The sequence below is a fragment of the Sceloporus undulatus genome, chromosome 4 (assembly GCF_019175285.1).
Source record: "Sceloporus undulatus isolate JIND9_A2432 ecotype Alabama chromosome 4, SceUnd_v1.1, whole genome shotgun sequence".
Lineage (NCBI taxonomy): Eukaryota > Metazoa > Chordata > Lepidosauria > Squamata > Phrynosomatidae > Sceloporus > Sceloporus undulatus.
The window spans coordinates 80702385-80723386 of record NC_056525.1 but is presented as its reverse complement, the minus strand read 5'-3'; the positions used below and the strand labels follow the sequence as shown (position 1 = coordinate 80723386).

General features: G+C 37.9%; 1 protein-coding gene across 1 annotated transcript in view; it reads left to right on the top strand.

Moving 5' to 3' along the window:
* FAF1 (Fas associated factor 1) overlaps window positions 1-21002 on the top strand; it is a 251438-nt gene that overhangs the window by 132109 nt on the left and 98327 nt on the right. Inside the window, exon 8 of the mRNA XM_042462675.1 lies at window positions 13589-13675. Within this exon, the coding sequence (XP_042318609.1) occupies window positions 13589-13675 (87 nt within the window). The remainder of the gene's footprint in view (window positions 1-13588; window positions 13676-21002) is intronic.

Here is a 21002-nt window from a genome sequence, read left to right as displayed (position 1 = left end):
ATAGTGACACTTTTGCTTTCTGTTTTTATACAATATTTTAAAATAATTTTGTGCATGAAACAAATGAATATGTACACCATTAACGTTGTTCCATGCACAAAACTATTAAAACATTTTATAAAAATTCTTCAAGCTATGTGTATAAGGTGTATAGGAAACACAAATAAATTTTGTGTTTAGACTTGGGTCCCTTCTCCAAAATATCTCATCATGTACAGTATGTAAACACAGGTACAGTACTCCAAAATACAAAAAAATCTGAAATACAAAACACTTCTGGCCTGAAGCATACAGATTAATTCTGTAAAAAATTTCAACTAAAGATATTAGCCATTCAGATGTATATGTGCATGTGTGTGTGCATGTATGTTCTCCTCCAGTGGACATCACCAAGGAAGGTGGAAGTTGAAACATCTAGTGTTTTTATAAACAGGTGATGGCAAACTTCTTCTGAACAAATCTTACAAAGAAATCCCCATGATAGATTTACCATGAGCTGGAAACCACTTGAAGGCATACAACAACAACAGTTTCTAAGGTCCAAAACAGACTGCAGAAATTATCCAGTTTGAGACTCCTTTAACTGCCTTGGCTCAGTGCTAGGGAATCTTGGGAATTGTAGTTTACTGTAGCACCAGAGCTCTGATAGAGAAGGCTAAATATCTCACAAAACTACACTTCCCAGAATTCCCTAGCACTGAGCCAAGGCAGTTAAAACAGTCTCAAACTGGGTTATTTCTGGTTTTGGACCCTCATCACTTTGTTAAATCTGTTTCATTTTATTGTGCCTCCCTGGGATTCAGGTTCTGTCTGAAGGCAGTGCTGGTCAGTTAGCAAATAAGTGGGTCTTTTGTTATTGCTGTGTGCCTTCAAGTCATTTTCAACTTATGGTCACCCTACAGTGAACCTATCACAGAGTTTTCTTGGCAATAATTTTTCAGGGGAGGTTTGCCTTTGCCTTCCTCTTGAGGCTGAGACAATGTGGCTTGCCCATGACCACTCAGTGGGTTACCATGCTTTTAGGGCCTGAAATTAACAGCCTCCAGTGATGCTGTATGACATACCTTCATTGGAAAAGAGTTCCACAAATGCAGGGGAGCAGTGGAAAAGTGCACCTCACTCATGTGTGCCAGTCTAATAATTCTGACAGGTGGTCACATAAATAGGATTCTGGCTACCAAACCCGAAGTACAGACAGTGGAAGCAGTCCTTCAAAGAAATTGGTCTGAGACCTTTAGGGCTTTAAAGGTCAATCAACATGTTAGAGAACACCCAAAAAGAAACTAGCAGTTGGTGCAATTGTCACAGTTAATGCATCTGGAGAAGGGGATTGAAATCCACAGTCACTGAAGGTAAAATATATCAGTTAGTCTTAAATGCGCTACCTTGTCTTATAGAATCAGAAGAGTTGGAAGGAGCCGCATAGGCCATCTGATCTAAGGAAGGAATATACTTCTGAAAGATGCCTATCCATCCTCTGTTTAAACATTTCCAAAGAAGGCGAGCCCATCACACTCAGAGACAATCTATTCCACTGCTGAACAGCTCTTACTGTAAAAAAGTTCTTCCTAATATTTAGGTGGAACCACTTTTTTTTAAAAAAAATGTAACTGATTGGTTTGACTTCTAGTTCCTGGATCAGCAGAAAACATGCTTGCTTCATCTTCTACATGGCATCCCTTCAGATATTTAAACATAGGTATCATGTCACTTCTCAGGCTTCTCTTCTTCGAGCTAAACATATCCTACTCCCTCACTAGTTCCTCATATGGATGGATTTCTAGATCTTTGATCATCTTGGTTGCTTTTCTCTGAATGTGTTCCAACTTTTCAATATGCTTCTTGAACTGTTGCTTCCAGGTTAGGACACAGTATTCTACATGAGGTCTGATCCAAACAGATTGGAGTGGCATAACTACTTTGGGGCTAAATAACCAAAAGGCACCAGATTGTATCTGATCTTGGAAGTTTAGCAAGGTCTACCTTGGACAGTACTTAGATGAGATGGGAGACTGCCAGTGAATACCAGGTGCTGTAGGCTATATTTCAGAGGAAGGAACTAGCAAAACAATATCTTAAGTATTCTTTGCTCTAAGAAAACTTTATGAAATTCATAGGCTTGCCATAAGTCGGCAGGCAACTTGGAAGCATACAGATAGGAAAGTTTCTCCCTATTGAATTCCTCCAAACATACATAATTTTACACACGTTTCTGCTTAATTTGTTTTAGCAAAACACAAATGTTTTAACTGTTTGTCCCAGGAGAGTAGCTCCAATCCCTTTATCATATTGGCTGCCCTTTTTTTGCATTTTCCCCAATATCCTTTTTTTATTGTGGCATTCTAAATGTGATTGCACTATAGATCCATATAGTGTTACTGGCAGGTTTATTTTCATTTCATTTTGCTGCTTCAGCCACAAGGTTGTGAGTTCAATCCTAGAGGAGGGCTCCAAGGTCCACTCAGCCCCCCATGCTTTCATAGGTTGGTAAAATGAGTACCCAGCTTGTTGGGGGCACTTGGCTTACACATTTGTTCTAGCCAGAAGCAATCTGTTTTGTTTTAACTAGCCTTAACAATTTGGTGGCATTTGAAAACTTGGACATTACTCAGTACTGGGCCCTAATTCCTGGTCATTTGTTAACCACAGTTTTGCAAAGCAGCTAACAAAGGCAAACACCCACAAAAGCCCAGGAAACAGAGGAACCCATTAAAGGACCAAAAAAGAAAAGAAAAGGAAAGGGAAAAAAAACTGTCTGCAAACATAAAGAAATTAAATATCTCTATAGAACAGATTTATAGAGAATCAGTGTGGCGTAGTGGTTTGAATGTTGGACTACAGAGCTAGAGACCAGAGTTCAATTCCCTGCTCAGCCATAAAACCCATTAGGTGGCCTTGGGCAAGTCACATTCTCTCAGCCTCAGAGGAAGACAGCGACAAAACTCATTTGAAGAAATGTTGCTAAGAATACCCCAAGTTCACTTCAGAGTAGCCATATGTCAGAAACAACTTGAAGGCACAGAAAACAACAAAAGGTTTTATCATTTGCCGCTTCCTTCCAAATCAGTTGTCAGAGCATAAACATCATTTCCTTTTCACTTGTACCTTCATCCCATTAGTTTTTGTCTGGTAGTTTGCGACCCACAGCTTAGTTGTTTTCTGACCTGAATGGCACCCTTTGCACTAGAATCAGTGTTTGAGGAGTGTAGGGTGGGTAAGGAATGCCACAGAGGAAGGAAGAGAAAGGAAAAAGAGAATGGGAAGGGAGAAGGTTACAGTTAAGACAGAAGTAAATATTTTTTGAAAATAAAAAGTAAGCTCAAACAATTAAATGTGAGTTGATTTTGATATTGGATATGGCATTAAACTAGGCTTTGACCCTCAAAAACAAAAAAGAAGAAGAAAATTATCCCAATAAATTTTCCTCTTTAATCTGTTTTTCACCACCCAGTCCTTTAATACCTCCCTTTTCACTGTCATTAAAGTTCTAAATGAAGCTATAAGAATGTTATGCAGTTCAATGGGTTTTACTCACAGGTAAATGAGTTTAGGATTCCTGCCTTAGACATGCTTGATTAATGTGACTAAGGGAACATTACTGATAAACACTGTTTCATGCTTCCTCTCTTCCCTCCTTTTAAAAAGAATCATTGGAACCCACCTGTTCTGTAATACAATCCTGCGTAAATGACCCCTCACCACTCCATTTGTCTGTTGTATTGATCTGTTTGTTTTCCAGTGCTACCGCAGGTGCCCTTAAACAACAAGCCTTTGGGGGCAGGGCATGTGATATTTGAAAGACACCATCCACTTATACATTGCAGCACAAACCATGTTATTGCACTGATGATAATCTTAAAATAATTGTGTATCTACACAGTTTACAAAGCTGCCCAGCTGTTCGCTTCAGCGTGCCCTTAATTGATTTGCATGAAATAAAAAGATACTAGGGACTTGAATTCTTTCCATTTGTGTTTTCTTATATCCCAGCAACCTAAAAAAGCATGTAATTGTAATTGCTATTTTTCTGTATTATACCTGTCCTAAAAAGCAGGTAATTGCAATAAAAAGGAGTGGGAATTAGCTATTGTTTAGAGTATACTCATTGGGACTCTTGGAACAAGTCAAATACTTTCTAGCTAATCCCTAGGTTCTCAAATGGTGGGGCATGCCTCAAGAGGGGCACCAACCTCAGGCACTGATTAGCTCCCTTCCCAGAGAGGAAAAGTGCTTGGAACACATTTTTCAGAATCTGTTTCAATGTTAAACAATGTGGCATGGAGTAAAAGAAGAAGGGAAGGAAGTGAGTGTCAGTATGTGGTTGGGAGCTTGTGTGCATGTGGCAATGGTTTGGGAAAGAGTTGGCCTAAAGCAGTGGTCCCCAAGTGGTACTCTTTAAGGCATTTTGGACTTCAGCTCCCAAAATTCATACTATTGGCTAACATGGCTGAGGCTTCTGGGAGCTGAAGTTCAAAATCTCTTAAGGGCACAGTTTAGCGACCACTGGCCTAAAGGATGCTTTCCTTCTATTCACAGAGCAGCCGGTTTCAGTAAGAGGTTGGCTTTTTTGACGATTGCTGCTCCAAGCATTTCTCCTAATACATTTGCTTCAGGAGAAATGTTTGGAGCAAAAGTTGCTCAGCATGACAGCCATTTCTCCAGATGTGCGCACTTGATAGCTATGAATAGTAAATATCATGCAAGACTTGATGTCACCAAAGAACTGACAGTTGCTCTTTCTAATATTACTCCTCATTTTAGTAAACTTTGTTCTCAGAAACAAGCATGTGCATCACATCAAGTATAAACATTGTGTTGAGTTGGGTACTGAATTTATTGAAATAAAAATGTTCTAATTTGAATAATGTAATTTTCTTATAAAATGTTAAAATATGATACATAAACATGTGAATGAAAATACGCACACTAAAAAGCAAAATATTTTTATTCATATATCATGTTGAATATGGAGAGCTGCCAGAAAAATGGAGAGCCCAGGGTGAAAAAGTTTGAGAACCACTGGGATAATCCCATTCACTTCAGTGAATTCTCTGCAAGTTTAACTTGTTAACCAACTTGTGGCTACTGTGTTGTTCTTCTGATATATTAGAACACTTTACATTTGTTTTGAAAATTTTCTACAAATTTTTTGTAGGCAGTGGAGATCTTTTTAGACTCAGTTTTTATCCATATTTCCCAAAATGAAATACTGCAGAATGTTTTTCTAATAATTTACTAATTTTGTATGCTAGGAATGTTTTGTGACAGAACAATTATGTACCAAGGACACATAAAAACGAATAAATAAAATTAAAGTAATTAAATGTTTGTATTTTCAATTTCAAGATATATAATATGATACATTGTTGCTATTCTGTTTTGAATAGATTCTATAGGCATTTATTTCTTTTTCAAAATGCAAGGTATATCCTGAATATATGCACCAAAGTGCTTTAGTATTCAAACCAGATACATATCGAAATTCCAGGGTTTAGAAACATAGTGAATGAACAGAGAACTATGCATTGTTGTAAATTTGTTTTAACTGTTGCCAAGTCAACTTGACCTACGACGACCCTATGATTGAAAGACCTCGAAGTTACCCTATCATCAACGCCCCTGCTCAGGTCTTACAAACACAGGGCTGTGGCTTCCTTGATTATCTATCCATCTGCAGAGTGGTCTTCCTTTCTTCCTACAGCTTTCCTCCTTGCCAAGCATTATTATCTTTTCTAGTGAGTCATGTCTTCCCATTATATGTCAAAAGTATGACAATCTTGGGAGTGAAGCAGATGGGCGGCTGGGAGCAGCCTCTGGCTCTGACTGGTCTAACTGCAGTCGGGATGTGTTCGGCCCGGGACTGTGGCAACCGCATGGCCCACTCTTAAAGCTGTCCACTGCTGCAGCTCTAAACCAGCCACCAGTAGGATTATTTTTCTGTTTGCCATTTCTTTTTCTGGTGGCTTTTGGCCCATCTGTTTTCGGCTTCAGTTTAATCATCTTGGCTACTAGGGAGAGTTCCAAGTCTTCTTCTGATTTATTAACTGCAGTCTGCATTCTGATTGATGATTGAGCCTAGCTTTCATGGTCCCACATAGAAACGGTAACTTCAGTATTCAGTGTTATATCTTTGCACCTTAGGATCTTGTCTATTTCTTTCATATCTGCCCTTTTTGACTGCAGTCTTTATTCTGATTAATGACTGAATCAAGGTATGGAAAATCTTGAACTAGTTGATGTCTTCATTGTCTACGTCTTGTTTTTGTTATTAACTGCCTTCATGTTGATCTGTGGCGACCTTATAAATGAGAGACCTCCAAGTCATCCTGTCTTCAACTGCACTGCTCAGCTCTTACAGATTCATGGCCGTGGCATCTCTCAATTGAATCTAGCCATCTGATATAAGTATTGGGGATGAAGTAGATGGGCAGGAAGGAGTGGCCAGAAGCTGTTCCTTGCCCGATTGCCCCAGGGCCACGGCAAACACCGCAGCCCCGAGGCTGCCTCCTGCTGTGGTTCCAAAAGGAGCAGTTATTATTCAGTGAAATGTTTTCACACTTCAGGATCTTGTGTAGTCCAAGTCTTCTTCTTGGACTTATTGACTGCATTCTTCATTCTTTAAAATTATGTAAGTCATCTGGTTATTATTATTATTATTGAATGTTGAACATAAACCTGCCTTTCCACATTCTTCCTTGACTATTTCCTCAGTAATCATCCCAAGTCTTTGCTAATTTCATCTGAAAGTATGGTATGGTAGAATCTGCATATCTTAAATTGTTGATGTTCCTTCCTACAGTTTTCACACCTCCTTCCTCCCCATCTAATCATGCTGTATGAATGACATGTTCAGACAGTTTCAGGGTAAAAAAATGCAGCCTTGCCTGACCCCCTTGCCAATTGGAAGCCACTCAATTTCTCTGTATTCTGTCCTACTCTTGTCTTGAATATAGGTTATACATTAGGACAAGCAAATGTTGTGGCACACTCATTTCTTTAACAGTGATCCACAGCTTTTCATGATTTACATCAGGGGTCGGAAACCTACGGCCCACGGGCCGGATCCGGCCCGGTGAGGCCTTGGGACCAGCCCCAGCCTGGTCCTGCCGCTGATTGCCACCCCTGCCTCAGCTTCCACGCCACTCCGGGCGCCATTTTGAGTTCTGAAATGGTGTCCGAAGTCTCGCATGACCTTTCCTGTTGCGGGGCAGGACGGGAAAGGTTGCGCGAGACTTCGCCGCCATTTTAGAACACAGCGGCGGGCCTGTAGGAATATCTTCATTTTAGATATTGTCTATGTTCCCATTTTGTTTTTTACTTCAAAATATGATATGTGCAGTGTATGTAGGAATTATTTTTTATTTTTATTTATTTATTTAAACATTTAAAAAATATTTAATTATTTTTTGGCTTCGGCCCCCCAGTTGTCTGAGGGACAGCAACCCGGCCCCCGGCTCAAAAAGGTTGCCTACCCCTGATTTACATAGTCAAAGGCTTTGCTGTAATCTATAAAGCACAGCCTGATTTTCCTTTGAAATTCTTGTGTGCTCCATTATCCAACATATGTTTGCAATATGGTCCCTGGTCCTTCTTCCTTTCCTGAACCCAGCTTGGACATCTAGCATTTCTTGCTCCAAGATACCGTGTGCTGCTAAGTTGTAGAATTTTGATCATCGCTTTGCTTGCATGGGAGTATAATGCAATGGTCCTGTGGTTACTTCACTGCCTGTGGCCCCCTTTCTTGGGAATTGGAGTGTACATTGAGCATTTCCAATATGTGGGACATTGTTTATTGTAAATGCCAGTCTGGAAAAGGGGCAGACATTTTGAGAGTCTGATTTTGTCAGTTGTTCTATCATCAGTTTATGTGAAATAATGATAAATCAGGCTAAAGAGGAGCCAGTCTATCATCTGTTTCTGTATCTGGTTGGAGAAGTATGTACTTATAACACATTACAGTAGCATCTAGAGAGTTACATCCTCTACTTTTATTTTGGAAACAAATTTCTCTCAAGCAAAATGTTTCATTTTAATTTTATAAAGAAAGTTTTGTCTCTTGACTGTCAGTTGGCTAATTTAGGCTTCGTCCTGAACTCACATTCTACTCATTCTATACCTGTAAAAAATGCATTTTTTATTTACAGTTACAGTTTTAAGTTAAAAGAGGTTTTCATCATAAAAGGGACAAAAGTGAACAAATGTCAGTGATCTAGGGATCAGTTTTTGGTCCCTGTGTCCCACTGTGGACTGTGCTAGCCCCCTCAACAAAGTCCCTTGGGATTGGAGACAAAACAAGTTATACGGTGAGATCTATACCTTGTTCTAAAGGTAAGCCAACACTTCTGGAGCCTTACATTTACCTTCCCCCCCCCCTTTTTTTTCTTTCCTCCTCTTCCTCCTCCTCCTCTGGTTGGGTGGCAGCTGCAGAGATCCAAGAGGGGCCTACAAAGTAGTCTTGAGCCACACATAGCCCAGACAGACAAAATGCCTCTAGGGCAGCACACAGCAAAATGAGTGCAAGATTTTCTTCCTTGTCCTATGGCCTGTATTGCTTTCCTTTTCTATGCAAACCAATATTTAATTTCCATGCTGAAGTCAGACTCCTGGGAATATTGTCTTGTTAACAGAATAATTTTATCAGATAAGAATGTTTCTGAGCATCCATACTGCAAAATAGCAGCTCAGCCACTGGATGCTATTAGATGTCAGATAACGGCATGCATATGTATTTGTTGTATGACACACCTTATAACCTTCTCCTTTGTAATGGAATTTAGTGTCATTTTTTCATACTTACTGGCGACTACGGCACTAGCTCATTTCCTTGCCTATGTTCTGGGACCTGTAAATATTTTCAGTTGCACTGGCTCCTACTGAGACTGACAAAGGCAGTGTGTTGGCACAAATGTCATCAAGTATTATCTATACTTTCACATACCTCCCCCTCATGTTAATGGGGATACAGCCTAGACCAAGTTCTTCTGGACTTCCAACCCCAGCTAAAATCTGCTTTTTCATGCTTCAGTCTTACCTGCATAGCAGTATGCTTCACTCTGTGTAGAATTGTTTCCAGCCTAGAATCTTACAAATTTTTAGGCTATGTAAGTACATTTTAAAAAGTTATATTGGCAGATTTTTAAACAATTACATCTTTTGGCATTGCACAGGATGAAAATTAAATGTTGTTGTTGTTATTATTATTTTAAAATACTGTCTGTGAGGACTGGCTTTGGCATCTTTTCAGAACCCATTTGTGAATATAGCCTCAACAGTTTGTTTAACCAAACATCGCCCTAATGCTTTCTACATGGTACCTCCCAGCTGAGGCCTGTCTCTAACAACTAGTGTATTCTGCAACGAGTTGCTCAACAGATGTCATTCTGGTTGAATAATGAGGCAGAATACTTGTGCGTTTGCTAACGTTACTCAAACTTTGATCACTTTTGTTCAGCACATCAGTCTGGCATTGTGCTTTATACCAACATAACACTATAACCAGGGCATGCCTTTCAGGCTTAGAATAGCAAAGGAATGTTATTGAAATCTGTGCAGTTACAGATGAGTGAATGGAGAAAGGAGAATACTGTTTATTTCATAATGCTGTGGTGTTGTACTTTGGAATTAGAAAAGAATGTAAGGAATCCAAGTTCAGATTTTAGTTATTTTTATTTCACAGACTTTGTGGGGGATTGCGGGTGCAGTTGATGGCCCTTTGCTTTATTTCCCTTGTGTGACTGCTTTTTAGTATGCAGTATTACATAGATAAAATGTTAGATTTTTGAAATGTAGACATACAAAATTTCAGTGTGGTCATCTTGATTTATTATTCTTATCATTTTAGAAAAACAAAACATAATAATATGGTATTTTGAGAACCTATTTACATTAATAGTCACTTTGTTGCCTGCTGAGGATAAAAAAATTACAAATTAATTCAGCTGGTAAGTGATCAAACATATTTTTACTTTCTGTAAATAGAGAGGGAGCTATGCTATTTCTTGTGGCCTCTGGAAAATGACCAGTACATCTTAAAATTCAAAGATTATTGTTATTATGTGATTCACAAAAAATTATGGGAAAGCTGTATTCCTCTAACTTTTTTTTGTCCTCTTGAAAATATTGCTGGTAACTATTAACAGAGCATACTTAGGATGAAAAAAAATACATAATCCATTAATGGATTGCATTTTTTAACTGGTACACAAAGATGGTATCAAACTATAGTAAGCTCCTGTATGAGTCTGTGGCATAAAAAAAAAGTATCGTACCTTAAAGCCTGACAGATTTATGAAATAATCTTAAGTGGACTAATGCCTGCTTGACCAGATGCAGGGAGTATATCACTATGTGGCAGTTAAATTACTTATGTGTAAGGAAAGAAAATGTAGGCACTGAGGTCTCAGAGAATGTAATGCAAAGAAATACAGACATCAGTAATTATATTAAAGCTTTATTTATCATATCATTATGATAAGGAACAGTTTGGAAATATTGAATAAGCACAAAATATTGCTAACAGGGAAATTTTTCTTTCGTGTAATATGTTGTTGTTTATTTGTGTTACTGTTTATTTTTGTCTGTTTTTAATAATATTTTTAAAAATATTATATTAAAGCTTTGAGGTATGTATGTAGAAAATAACTAGTCTCCATTCATAAAGCAGCATTGACAATAGCAAACATCCTGCATTTGTAAAATAAATAATACCTTTAGTGAAGTAAGAAAAAAAAACCTTATGTTATTTCAGTTATGGGTGCAGGTGGTAGAATGATTTGTAATAAGTTGTAATTGAGTAGTTACACACAAGTCTCTCAGAAGCAGTTGAAAAACATCTGGAGGGCCACATGATTTCCACCATACTCTCCTTTTGAAGTTAATTTTGTTGAGGAATATTTTTTTTTATTTAGCAGAGTATTTACTTTGTTATCTGAAGTATACCTGCTATTATTGTTCAGGGTAGACTTCAGACCAGGGGTAGGCAAACTTTTTGAGCCGGGGGCGGGGTTGCTGTCCCTCAGACAACTGGGGGGCCAAAGCCAAAAGATAAATAATTAAATAATTTTAAAATAAATAAATAAATAAACCAGGACAAAGTTTTCAAATGGAGGACATTTTTTTTTAAAAAATGGAGGACATGCGAAAAAATTTGCTGATTTTAAAAAAATGTTAATATAAATGCATGTTTCTGAGGCTTCGATAGACAATTGCCCCCCTTGCCCGCTGCTTGCCCCCCCTCGCCTGCCTCCTCCTGATAAGCCAAAGGCCCCACGCCCTCACGCGAGAGGCCAAAGGCTCCGGCGGCAATTGGAGGCAGGACCGAGCGGGGGCCGGTCCCAAGGCCTTGCCGGGCCACATCCGGCCCGCGGGCTGCAGGTTGCCTACCCCTGCTTCAGACCTTTGATGATATGTCTGGGTATTTTTAGCTGGGCAGCCATAGATGCAAGAGTGGTTTTGAATTTTGCTTTTTGCATCTATCATATATTAGATTATTTTGGGGTGGCAGTCTCCTCTTGGTCTTCCCTCCTTACTTTATCGGATATTGTGGATATCGGCTTTGAATGATGTATCGTGATATGATCCAAATGGAGTTTAGAAGCATTTAGAAGAAACCTCCCCCCCCTCACCATTCCCTTCTCCTTTTGTGTCATGTCTTTTAGATTGTAAGCCTGAGGGCAGGGAACTGTCTATTATCCCCTCTGTTGTAAACCGCTCAGATTCCCAGTGATTGGGCGGTATATAAATAAATCCTATTATTATTATTATTATTATTATTATTATTATTCGTATTAGTATTATTATGTAGGTATAGGTAGCAATAAACAGACTGCCAAACTAAGATGACAGTTATGTCTCCTGTAGTGTTGCATAGTAGTTTCTACACTATAAACCTGCAGTGGAATTTTGATAATGTTAAGTTGGTGTCAGTGGAAGCTGCTTTTTAAAAAGCCTACTGACCATGTGTGAGTGGAACAGCATCCAGGATGGGAAGGAGGGAAAAGGAAAAGGGATCAGAAATAGAGAAATACAGAAATAGAGAAAGGGTTAAGAAAAAATAGCTGGGAAATGGATGGATTATGGGTGAATTTGGGTGTGTGTTAGAGTGTCTGAAAATGAGTTATTCTCTTTATCACCATCTAACCAACTTGACCATGTGGCTCAAGCAGATATCCTCTGAAGCAATGTGACGTTGAGGGAGGGGTGTTATAGATTCTGCCTTGCCTCAATATTTTCCAGAATCCTTTGAAAGTATCATGAATATATATCCCTTTTTTATAGTTTTTAAAGAGAAAATACTAATTATATTATATTTTATTTATTTATCAATAAATATTTTATTTTTCTTATTTTCTGGGTTTCTGATTATCCTACTTCTGAATTAGCCATGTGTTTTAAAAAAAATATTACATGGGTTTTTGAGGTGGGTTTGATGCTAAAAATATTAATGAATGAATAATGATTAATCCTAAAATAACATTGGCTTCACAGTGTGGAAAGCCTAGCAAAAGTCTAATGTAGCAGAGAACGTAATACCAGTGGGCTGGATCTATGGTCACTAATGTGGCAGTGACTGTAATACCAATGGGCCCTCCACAGATTTTGTACTCTTACAGCTGCTCTTGGTGGATAATGGAGCCTCTGGAAATGTCTGGGTTTCAGTAGGAAAATTAGTAAGAAAAAATTGATGGGGAAGAAGGGGATTCTGGATGAACAAAAGTGTCTTTAGACTGTTTAGCCATCTATGAATTCAAGCCATTCTCTTTCAGAGTTATTAAGTATACTTTTTTAAAAAAGTGATAGTGCACATGAAGGTAGTTAACTTTAATTTTGATACAAGCTCTCAATGTGGTATAATTGAACAATGGAGGGGTGGGTTTGGGAAGCTCACAAAGGCCTTTTTTATGGCCTCCAGAGTCCCTCCTACCCAGAATTCCCCCCCAGGGGAAGAATCACAGCCCTGGAAGTCTTCAGAAGCCCCCTACACCTTGTTTTCAATGCTCACAGGAATGGTTGGAGAAATTTGAAATTACTTTCCGGTCACTTCTGGTTTCTCTAGAAAAAGTTGCCATGGCTTGTAGCAAGACTGGGACATCATGAAGATAGTTGCTAGACCCTCCATAATTGCTTAGCCCTGGGTTAAAGTGTTTGTGTCGGCCTTATGAGATGCAAGGCCCCCAACCCCATGAAATTCACTTGATTTTTTTGTGTGGATTTTTTGGGTTTGTGGCTATGTTCTAGAAGAGTTTATTCCTGATGTTTCTCCTGCATCTGTGGCTGACATCTTCAGAGAATCACTTGATGGTCTTTGGCAATAAGTCATGATCATTGTGAAGATAAAGCAGGAAAGAGCTTATTGGAAAAAGGCAGGATATATATTAAAATAATAAATCAATAAGATAAGTCTGTATGGCTGCTTTGAGCAAATGATCTTTTCTGTTTGAGTTCCACATATTCAAACAGGTAACATCTGAATGGATCTGCTTTATAGTTTTGAGGCTAAAGGATGTAATCATATACACTTTTTAAAGGATATAGAGATTATAAATTGCAATACCAGCAGCATGTAAACAAATGTGTGTTGTTTTTGCAGGTTAAACGAAATGTTTATGACCTGACTAGTATCCCTGTTCGACATCAGTTGTGGGAAGGTTGGCCTGCTTCTGCTACAGATGACTCAGTAAGTCAGCATTTTTCTTGGAAACTAACTGCATTATAAAAATATTCTCGTTACTTAACAACTTGACCAATCCAGTCAAACACTGAATCATAAATCCTGTTAGCCAGAACCATGGGAGTCTCACTGAGCCAGTGGGAACGTGCCCAGTCAAGACTTAAATAGGTTCTATTGATTCAATGAGCCTCCACTAGTTGAGGTTGGCATTTGTTAGATTTAGCAACTTTTGGTCTTCCAGATGTTTTGGACTTCAGCTCTTAGAGCCCATGATCATTGGTCATGTTGGTAGAGGCTGCTGGGAGCTGGAAATATAAAACAGCTGGTAAAATCAAAGATTGAAAACCCAGATCTAAAGTATGTATTTAGCAAATTGCTTAAAACATGTTGATTAAAATGAATATTTATTCAGCAGAACAATTTAGGATTCCTATTGTCTGCAATGAAGGAGATCAGAATTAGTTGTGCATGCACATTTGTGGCTTGTGACTTTTATGTATACCAAATTAGAGAGCAAGAGAGAAAAATCTCAGGGAAGAAGTACCTAGATCTTTGTCTAGTAGAAGATACTAGATACTAGTCTACCTGCTTTTTGTATGATCATGGGGCAAAAAACACATGTTCCAGAATCTCTTGTTAATGTATCATTTTAACAGCTTTTAGAATTTTGGAAATATCCATGGGACAACATAAAATAGTGCATTTTGATTTGCATACAGGAAGGCCTGATCCAAAGATCATTTGAATACATGTTTAAGTATTACCTGGGAGTGCTTAAAGCTGAACAAACTATGTATACTTAATAAAGAACAAGTCCATCAAAATAAATGAGACTTCATGCTAAATAATCATAGAAGCCATCTTGTGATAAGGGGATAGGACAAAGGGAAGGTCTTAAAAGGAAACAAGGAGGCTTTCATGAAAAGAAAGTTTAAAAAAACAAAACAACTTTGTTGTATGTGCATGTCTGATGATCCACTTGAAAAGCCTTTCTAGACTAGAGCCATAGTTCTCATTTTGCTCTCCCAATCACTGCTGTAATGCTTGAGATTTCTTGTACAGTATATTGGAAAATGTGTTTCTGCACGCTCTCTCTTTCTCCCCACCCCATTTTTAAAAGTTCAGTTAGATTTTGAATGCAAAGGATGGCTGCCCATGTTTGGCAGAACAGTGCCGCACTGGTATTTTCATGGAAAGTAGCTAGTCCTTGTGTTGGAAGTAGAACTGAAGCTTTAGATAAAAACAAACACAGACAAGGTTAATTGCAACCTCTGAAATATATTGGTGTGTTGTCATCTGTTGCTAGTTGAGTTTAGGCCAGAAAGGATTTGAAAACCCATGATTTCTAATCCAAATGCCAGCAGCTGTTTGGAAAACAGCCAGAGAAACAAAAAAGAAAGCCTTCCTGTAGGATAGGATGTCCAGCATGTATAAAATGTACAAATCTGATTTAAACTCTGTTTTAACAAGTGACAGTGTTGCAGGTGATATTTCTCCCTCTCTTTTTTCTTTCTTTTCAAGTTTAATGAAACTGGTGATTGTTAAGTCATGTGCTTGAAAAGCAGATGAGTCCAGAAAGCTCTTGGCTTGAAACTGCTGCAGCTGAGGCCTCTCAGCTGTGTAAACACTTGTGAACGTGTTACTCCCCAAAATATAATTAATTTCTATCTGAAATTAGAGCCTCCAACTTAATATTTATGAAGATTTAATGTTAGCAATTACAGTCTGAATACTTTCTCCTCCTTTGTCATTTAAACAATTCACTCATAAAGTTTATCTCTTAGATTCTGCTTTCTAGTGTCAGTATCTGTTTTAAATTCCTCTCTTTTGGTTATAACTTCATTTTTTGGCAGAAGGCTGTCTCAGTGGTATCACTCAGAAGCAGAGGTCTAACTTCTAGAGTTATAAAGAGTTAAGAGTCAAAGAAGAACTTGATTAGAATACATTTCATTTACATTTCATGCAGTGTAAGAAATACTTTGTAATACCAGAGAAGGTTTTTTCAGTGCAGTTCTCGTTAACCTTTGCCTTAGCAAACAGGACAACTAAATAGACTTTCAATAATTAGATTCCTGTGCAATTGAGTCTCCTATGAACCTGATAAGCTTTGGTCTTCTGCATTATCAGAAATGCATCAATGTCAAGAGCCTTTTTAAAAGCACTGTTACCACACTTCCCATTAGAGCAATGGCATGTTCTTCTTACTTTTTATCTAATGAAATATGGGATACTGTATGTCATGTCAATAACTCTTTCAATTACTTTCAGATTTTTTTTTTTGCACATTTTCACAAAGAAAATTGGTATCTAAAACTGTACCAGTAGGGGAATGTTTTCATGCTGTGTCAGTTTAACTGTGAGATACAAAGAGCTTGGAAGATTGCTAAAATGCCATTTTACACTTTAAGAATGACATTTTTTCTCTAGTTTCTGCAGCATATGAATAATGCCGGCACTGGGAATTTATAATTGCTTCATCTAATTAAAATGCAAACACAATGGATGATTTCCACTTCTTCAATTTTCAGATAATCTACTTCAGGAAAAAAAAAACCTCTGATGGGTGTGAAAAGATTTCACTTGCCATGATCTGCCTTTCTGTTATTTGCTATTGTCAGTCAACATGGCCTTATAAATTAGGGAGAGAATCTTTGAGGAAATCAATAGTACACATGTTGTGAATAACTTTTGTGAGCAGTTGGGCCTTTTAGTATACATAATTTTATTGAACATAATGGGCTAAATTCAGTGTGACTGTAGCAATAACATTCTCTCTCTCTTTTCTCCCTGGAACCCTTCATGGTATAAGAAGCTTGCTCTGGAGGGTTTCTGGAGCAGGTTCTTGGGATGAACAGGAGTTGGAGGAAGGAGAGACTTCTCCATTTATGTCTGCAGAAACAGCTTCCATAAGCAGAATGATATTGTTTGTGACCTGGTAACAGATCATTCAAAATCTATTACACATAAGATTGCCACCTTTGCAGTAGCAGCCCAAAATATCTGCTGCAAATTTTTAAATCAATAGTAGTGGATTATAAAGGGGATCAGTTCTTATAGATGCTATTATTGTTGTTGGCTGGCATTTTATCCAGCAACATTATTTTATTTGTGCGCTTTTTTAAAAAAAACAACAACTTGCTTTGCGATTCCTTTGTTCAATTATATATGCCAGTAGTATTCTTATTATCTGAATATTTTAGAATGGACTTTGTGCCACAGACAAATAAAGATTCATTGATTGATAGAATCAGAAGTGGATGTGACCTAAATAATATGCAGATAGTAAAAATGACAAGCCAGTTACTTGGTTTCCTTTGCATGTCTAAAATGAAAACCTACCTTAATGTAGAGAATATACACATACTAGTTTGATTGGAAATTGCAGTAGGCAATGTGCACTTTAATTTTTCTCCGTCTTCCTGATTGTTTTAGAATGCATTTTATTTCAAGTACTGTTGGGCAGAGATGCTAGCCTGGATGTGCTTGCCTTTTATTTCATGTAATTATTGAGTATACAACCAAAGAGAAGTTTCTGAACTAACGATAGAAATGTTTTGCTTTTCACACAGAAAGACAGAATATTAATGCTTATGAGGAGTCGGAGTAATGTAATTCTTCTTTTTTACCTTATGCTTCAATAGAGATGGCATAGTGATTCCCCACCCCCCGATATTAATTAGGTCATATATCAGATTAGTTAGTTTCAGGTTGAATTCCACATCAGTAACAGCAGGTTCACACAGGAAGCTGTGAACCAGTCCCTGCATATGGAAGCTTCCAGCTGGCTGCAGTAGTTACAGGCTTTGTTAGTTTATACAGTCAGTCAGAAAGCCTTATTCAGGTGGCTCAACAGTGCCACTACTGCCATCCCCTGCTTATTCATCTGTGTTGGCAGTGTTGGGGATTTGTTTTAGGCTAGGACTTGTTCCTCTTCTCTGTCTGCTATTCAAAGAGAGCAGGTACTGCCAAGGCGGGTGAGTAGGCAGATGGTAGCAGAGGTGGTATTGCTACATACAGTCAGAACTCATACTTAATACAGCCAGCTGGAGGCTTCTGTATGCACTGGCGCTGATTAAAAGGATACTGTGTAAAGTTCCCCAAGTTACCAAAGGATTCAAGAGGCATCGACAAATCTTAGGATATTTTTTGACACAGAATTGTCTCAGGATTAGGCTGAAATGGGGAGTTATGGAGCCAATGTTACATATGAGATCAGGAGTTAATTTGGTTTTTCAGATGCCATCCCACTTGTTGCCATCTTGTTTGATACAGGTTGAGTTTCCTTTATCCGAAATGCTTGGGTCAGAAGAGTTTTGGATTTAAAATTTTGGAATGTTTGCATATGCTTAATGAGATATCTTAGAGATGATATCTTGGAATCTAAATATGAAATGCATGGATGTTTCATATTCACCTTACACATATAGCCTGAAGGTAATTTTATACACAATATTTTAAATATGTTTGTGCATGAAACATCAAAAGGGAAAGGTGTCACTATCTTAGTCACACATGAAAAAAGTTTTGGATTCTGGAGTATTTTGGATTTTGGAATTCTGGATAAGGGAGACTCAACCTGTATTTATATTGTCATGCAAAGTATATCCATGTTGGACAGATCTGTAGAGTACAGTACTGTATATGCTTATGACTGTATGTGTGAGAGGAGCCTGTTTTCGGTTTGTTCCATTTGAGGCATGGATAATATTGATTACGCAAGACGAAAAAGTGCTTTGGAATCTGTGAATGCAGTCAATGGTGTTATTATGAACTGGGGTTACAGATGCAGATCTACTTTTTAAAGTTTCATAAGCTGCTGTATATAAGAACATACTGCTTTTAGAAAGTGTAGAATAATGTGCAGAACCAAGTGTTTATCCTATAGAGATCACTATGCAGTACCCTATATAGAAGGTGAAGTCCCCTATTTTTATGAGTGGAAGGACATGCATAGTAGTGGTGTGCTTGTCACATCTCACCTATCTGGTGAGACACATCTCTATTAAAATAAGAAAATAAATTTCTATCAAAACATGACTGTGAAAACATCCCCCACATGGTATTTGAAATAATCATCATTTACAACTAACTCTGTATATTTGAATGGTTGTTCTTGAATATTAAAGTTCAGGTTTTTCCCCATTTTAGGTCCCCCCCCCCCATTTTATACTTCCTTGGCTCTCAGAACAAGGCATAATAAGGCTTGTACTGTTAATATTCTCAGAATAATAGCTAATTGATGATGTTAGAGTGATCAAATAAGATTTCATAGGGAACACAAATAAAACACGATAAAGGCCTATTACTCCTTTTGAAACAAGTAAAGCTTCACCAAAATATTTCATTATAAACACATACCACACACACACACACGTATATTTCCTTCCTTCATTGGTATGAGCTGGACTTTGATCATCATCACAGTGTTCTGTTAACAACTTTTCATGTGAAATTGTTCACTCAACAAAGAAAAAGAAAACATAAGAGAATTCTGCTGGATCAAACATATCTTATATAGCATTCTTTTTCCTACAGGGTGAGATAGATGTTCACGGGAAGCCTACAAGTAGGACACAAGAGAAACATATCTCTTGCACTGTTGTTAGCCAGTTGTCTCTGAAGTTGGAGGTAGTGTATAGCTAAAGTGTTGAGAGCTCTCCAGCAACTTCAGCAATGTTTTGAGTGCTCATTTTTAAGGGGCCTTCATGTGTTCTGTACACAGACTGAAAGCAATAGAGTCATAGAGTTGGAAGGAGCCTCATAGGCCATCAAGTTCAACCCCCAATGTAGGATCTCCAGCCAAAGCATCCCCAGAAGGTAGTTGCCCAGCCTCTTTTTGAAGATGTCCAGCGAAAGAGACCCTAACACCTCTCTAAATAATTGCTTAGAGGTTTACAACCTAAAATGTTGCAATGCAGTGTTACTACACATGTCTAAACTGTTAAATTGATACAGAATTAAGTTTTCTGACATTTGTATCATATTTTAAAAACATTCTTATTGCAATATACATATAATATACTTAGAAAATAGCTGTATAGCACATTGGGCTGGATCCTGAAAATTGCATACTCACAAATAAGTTGTAAATATTTTTTTTTCTCTTCTTCCTTCTTCCTACAGTCCCCTGGACCCTCTGAAAGCTCTCTGGAGCATCAGTAGATCCCCTAAACAGCATGAGATGTGTTTGCATGCTTCTGCTGGGGAATTGGGTGAATACAGCTTACCTGTGGGAAGTTTTATTTCATGTGTCAACCAGTAGACCAAAGTAGGATGGGGATTGTTGAGGAAGGAGCAATTGGATCCAAACCCTGGATGTATTGTACTGTGGGTTTTGTTCCACTATTAGTCTGAGTAAATCCAAGAAAGAATTTATCCAGATATAATGTGAAGACCCGTGTTATATCCATTAGCTTATTTCCAATGTCAATGATTTTTTTCCCCATTTTCTATATTTGTTTCTTCATATCATTCCAATTGTGTTGCTATTATGACAATTCAGTGAAAATTAAATATTTCAATATAACAGTTAAAGGCCATGGCTCCTTGTCATTGAACATTTGGTTCCTATCTGAATAGTGTCCATTTTCTTAACTAAGATAGTGTGTTTACCAAGTAGAAATATTCATTAATAATTCTAGTCCACTAAAATTATCAAAATGGTTTAAATTTTTCCCTTTTTGTCTCAGCTTCAGTCTTACTGAACCTAGGTTGTTCTGGCGCCCTTTCACACTATACAAGTATACCCTGTTGTTTCCATTTTTATTCTCATGATTGTAGCTTCTGGACTCCAGGGATTCATAGTTTGGGAGGCACTACAGCTTTTTGGCTGAGAATTCCAAATACCTCATGAAACTATGAATGTCAAGATTCCATAGGATGCAGCCATGGCAGTTAAAATGAAATCAAAAGACCCCCTGGTTATCTCTGGACACAACATAAATGAGGGTGACTGCATATGTAGTGACATCTATATGGCTCTGTTTTTAAGTGCTCAAGGGACACATACTTTCCACATCCATCCAACATTTTGTAGCATGGTTAGAATTGGCATGAACTACATGGAAGTTACTTAACTCTTTGGAGACTTCCCATGAGAAGTAATGCATATATTATGTGTTCTATGTAGTAACCATGCTGCAGCATGTATGAAGCCAGATGAGAATCCTTAGGATATTGGATGACTACAGATATTGAATTCATCAAAATAAAGAAAGTGGTAGCCATTGATGGACAGAGAAAGCTGTTACTTGTATGCCAGAACACCACTAATTCTCTCTCCTTCCACTGCTCTCAGGACTTGTTGCTCTTAGCTGTTACACTATTAAATTTT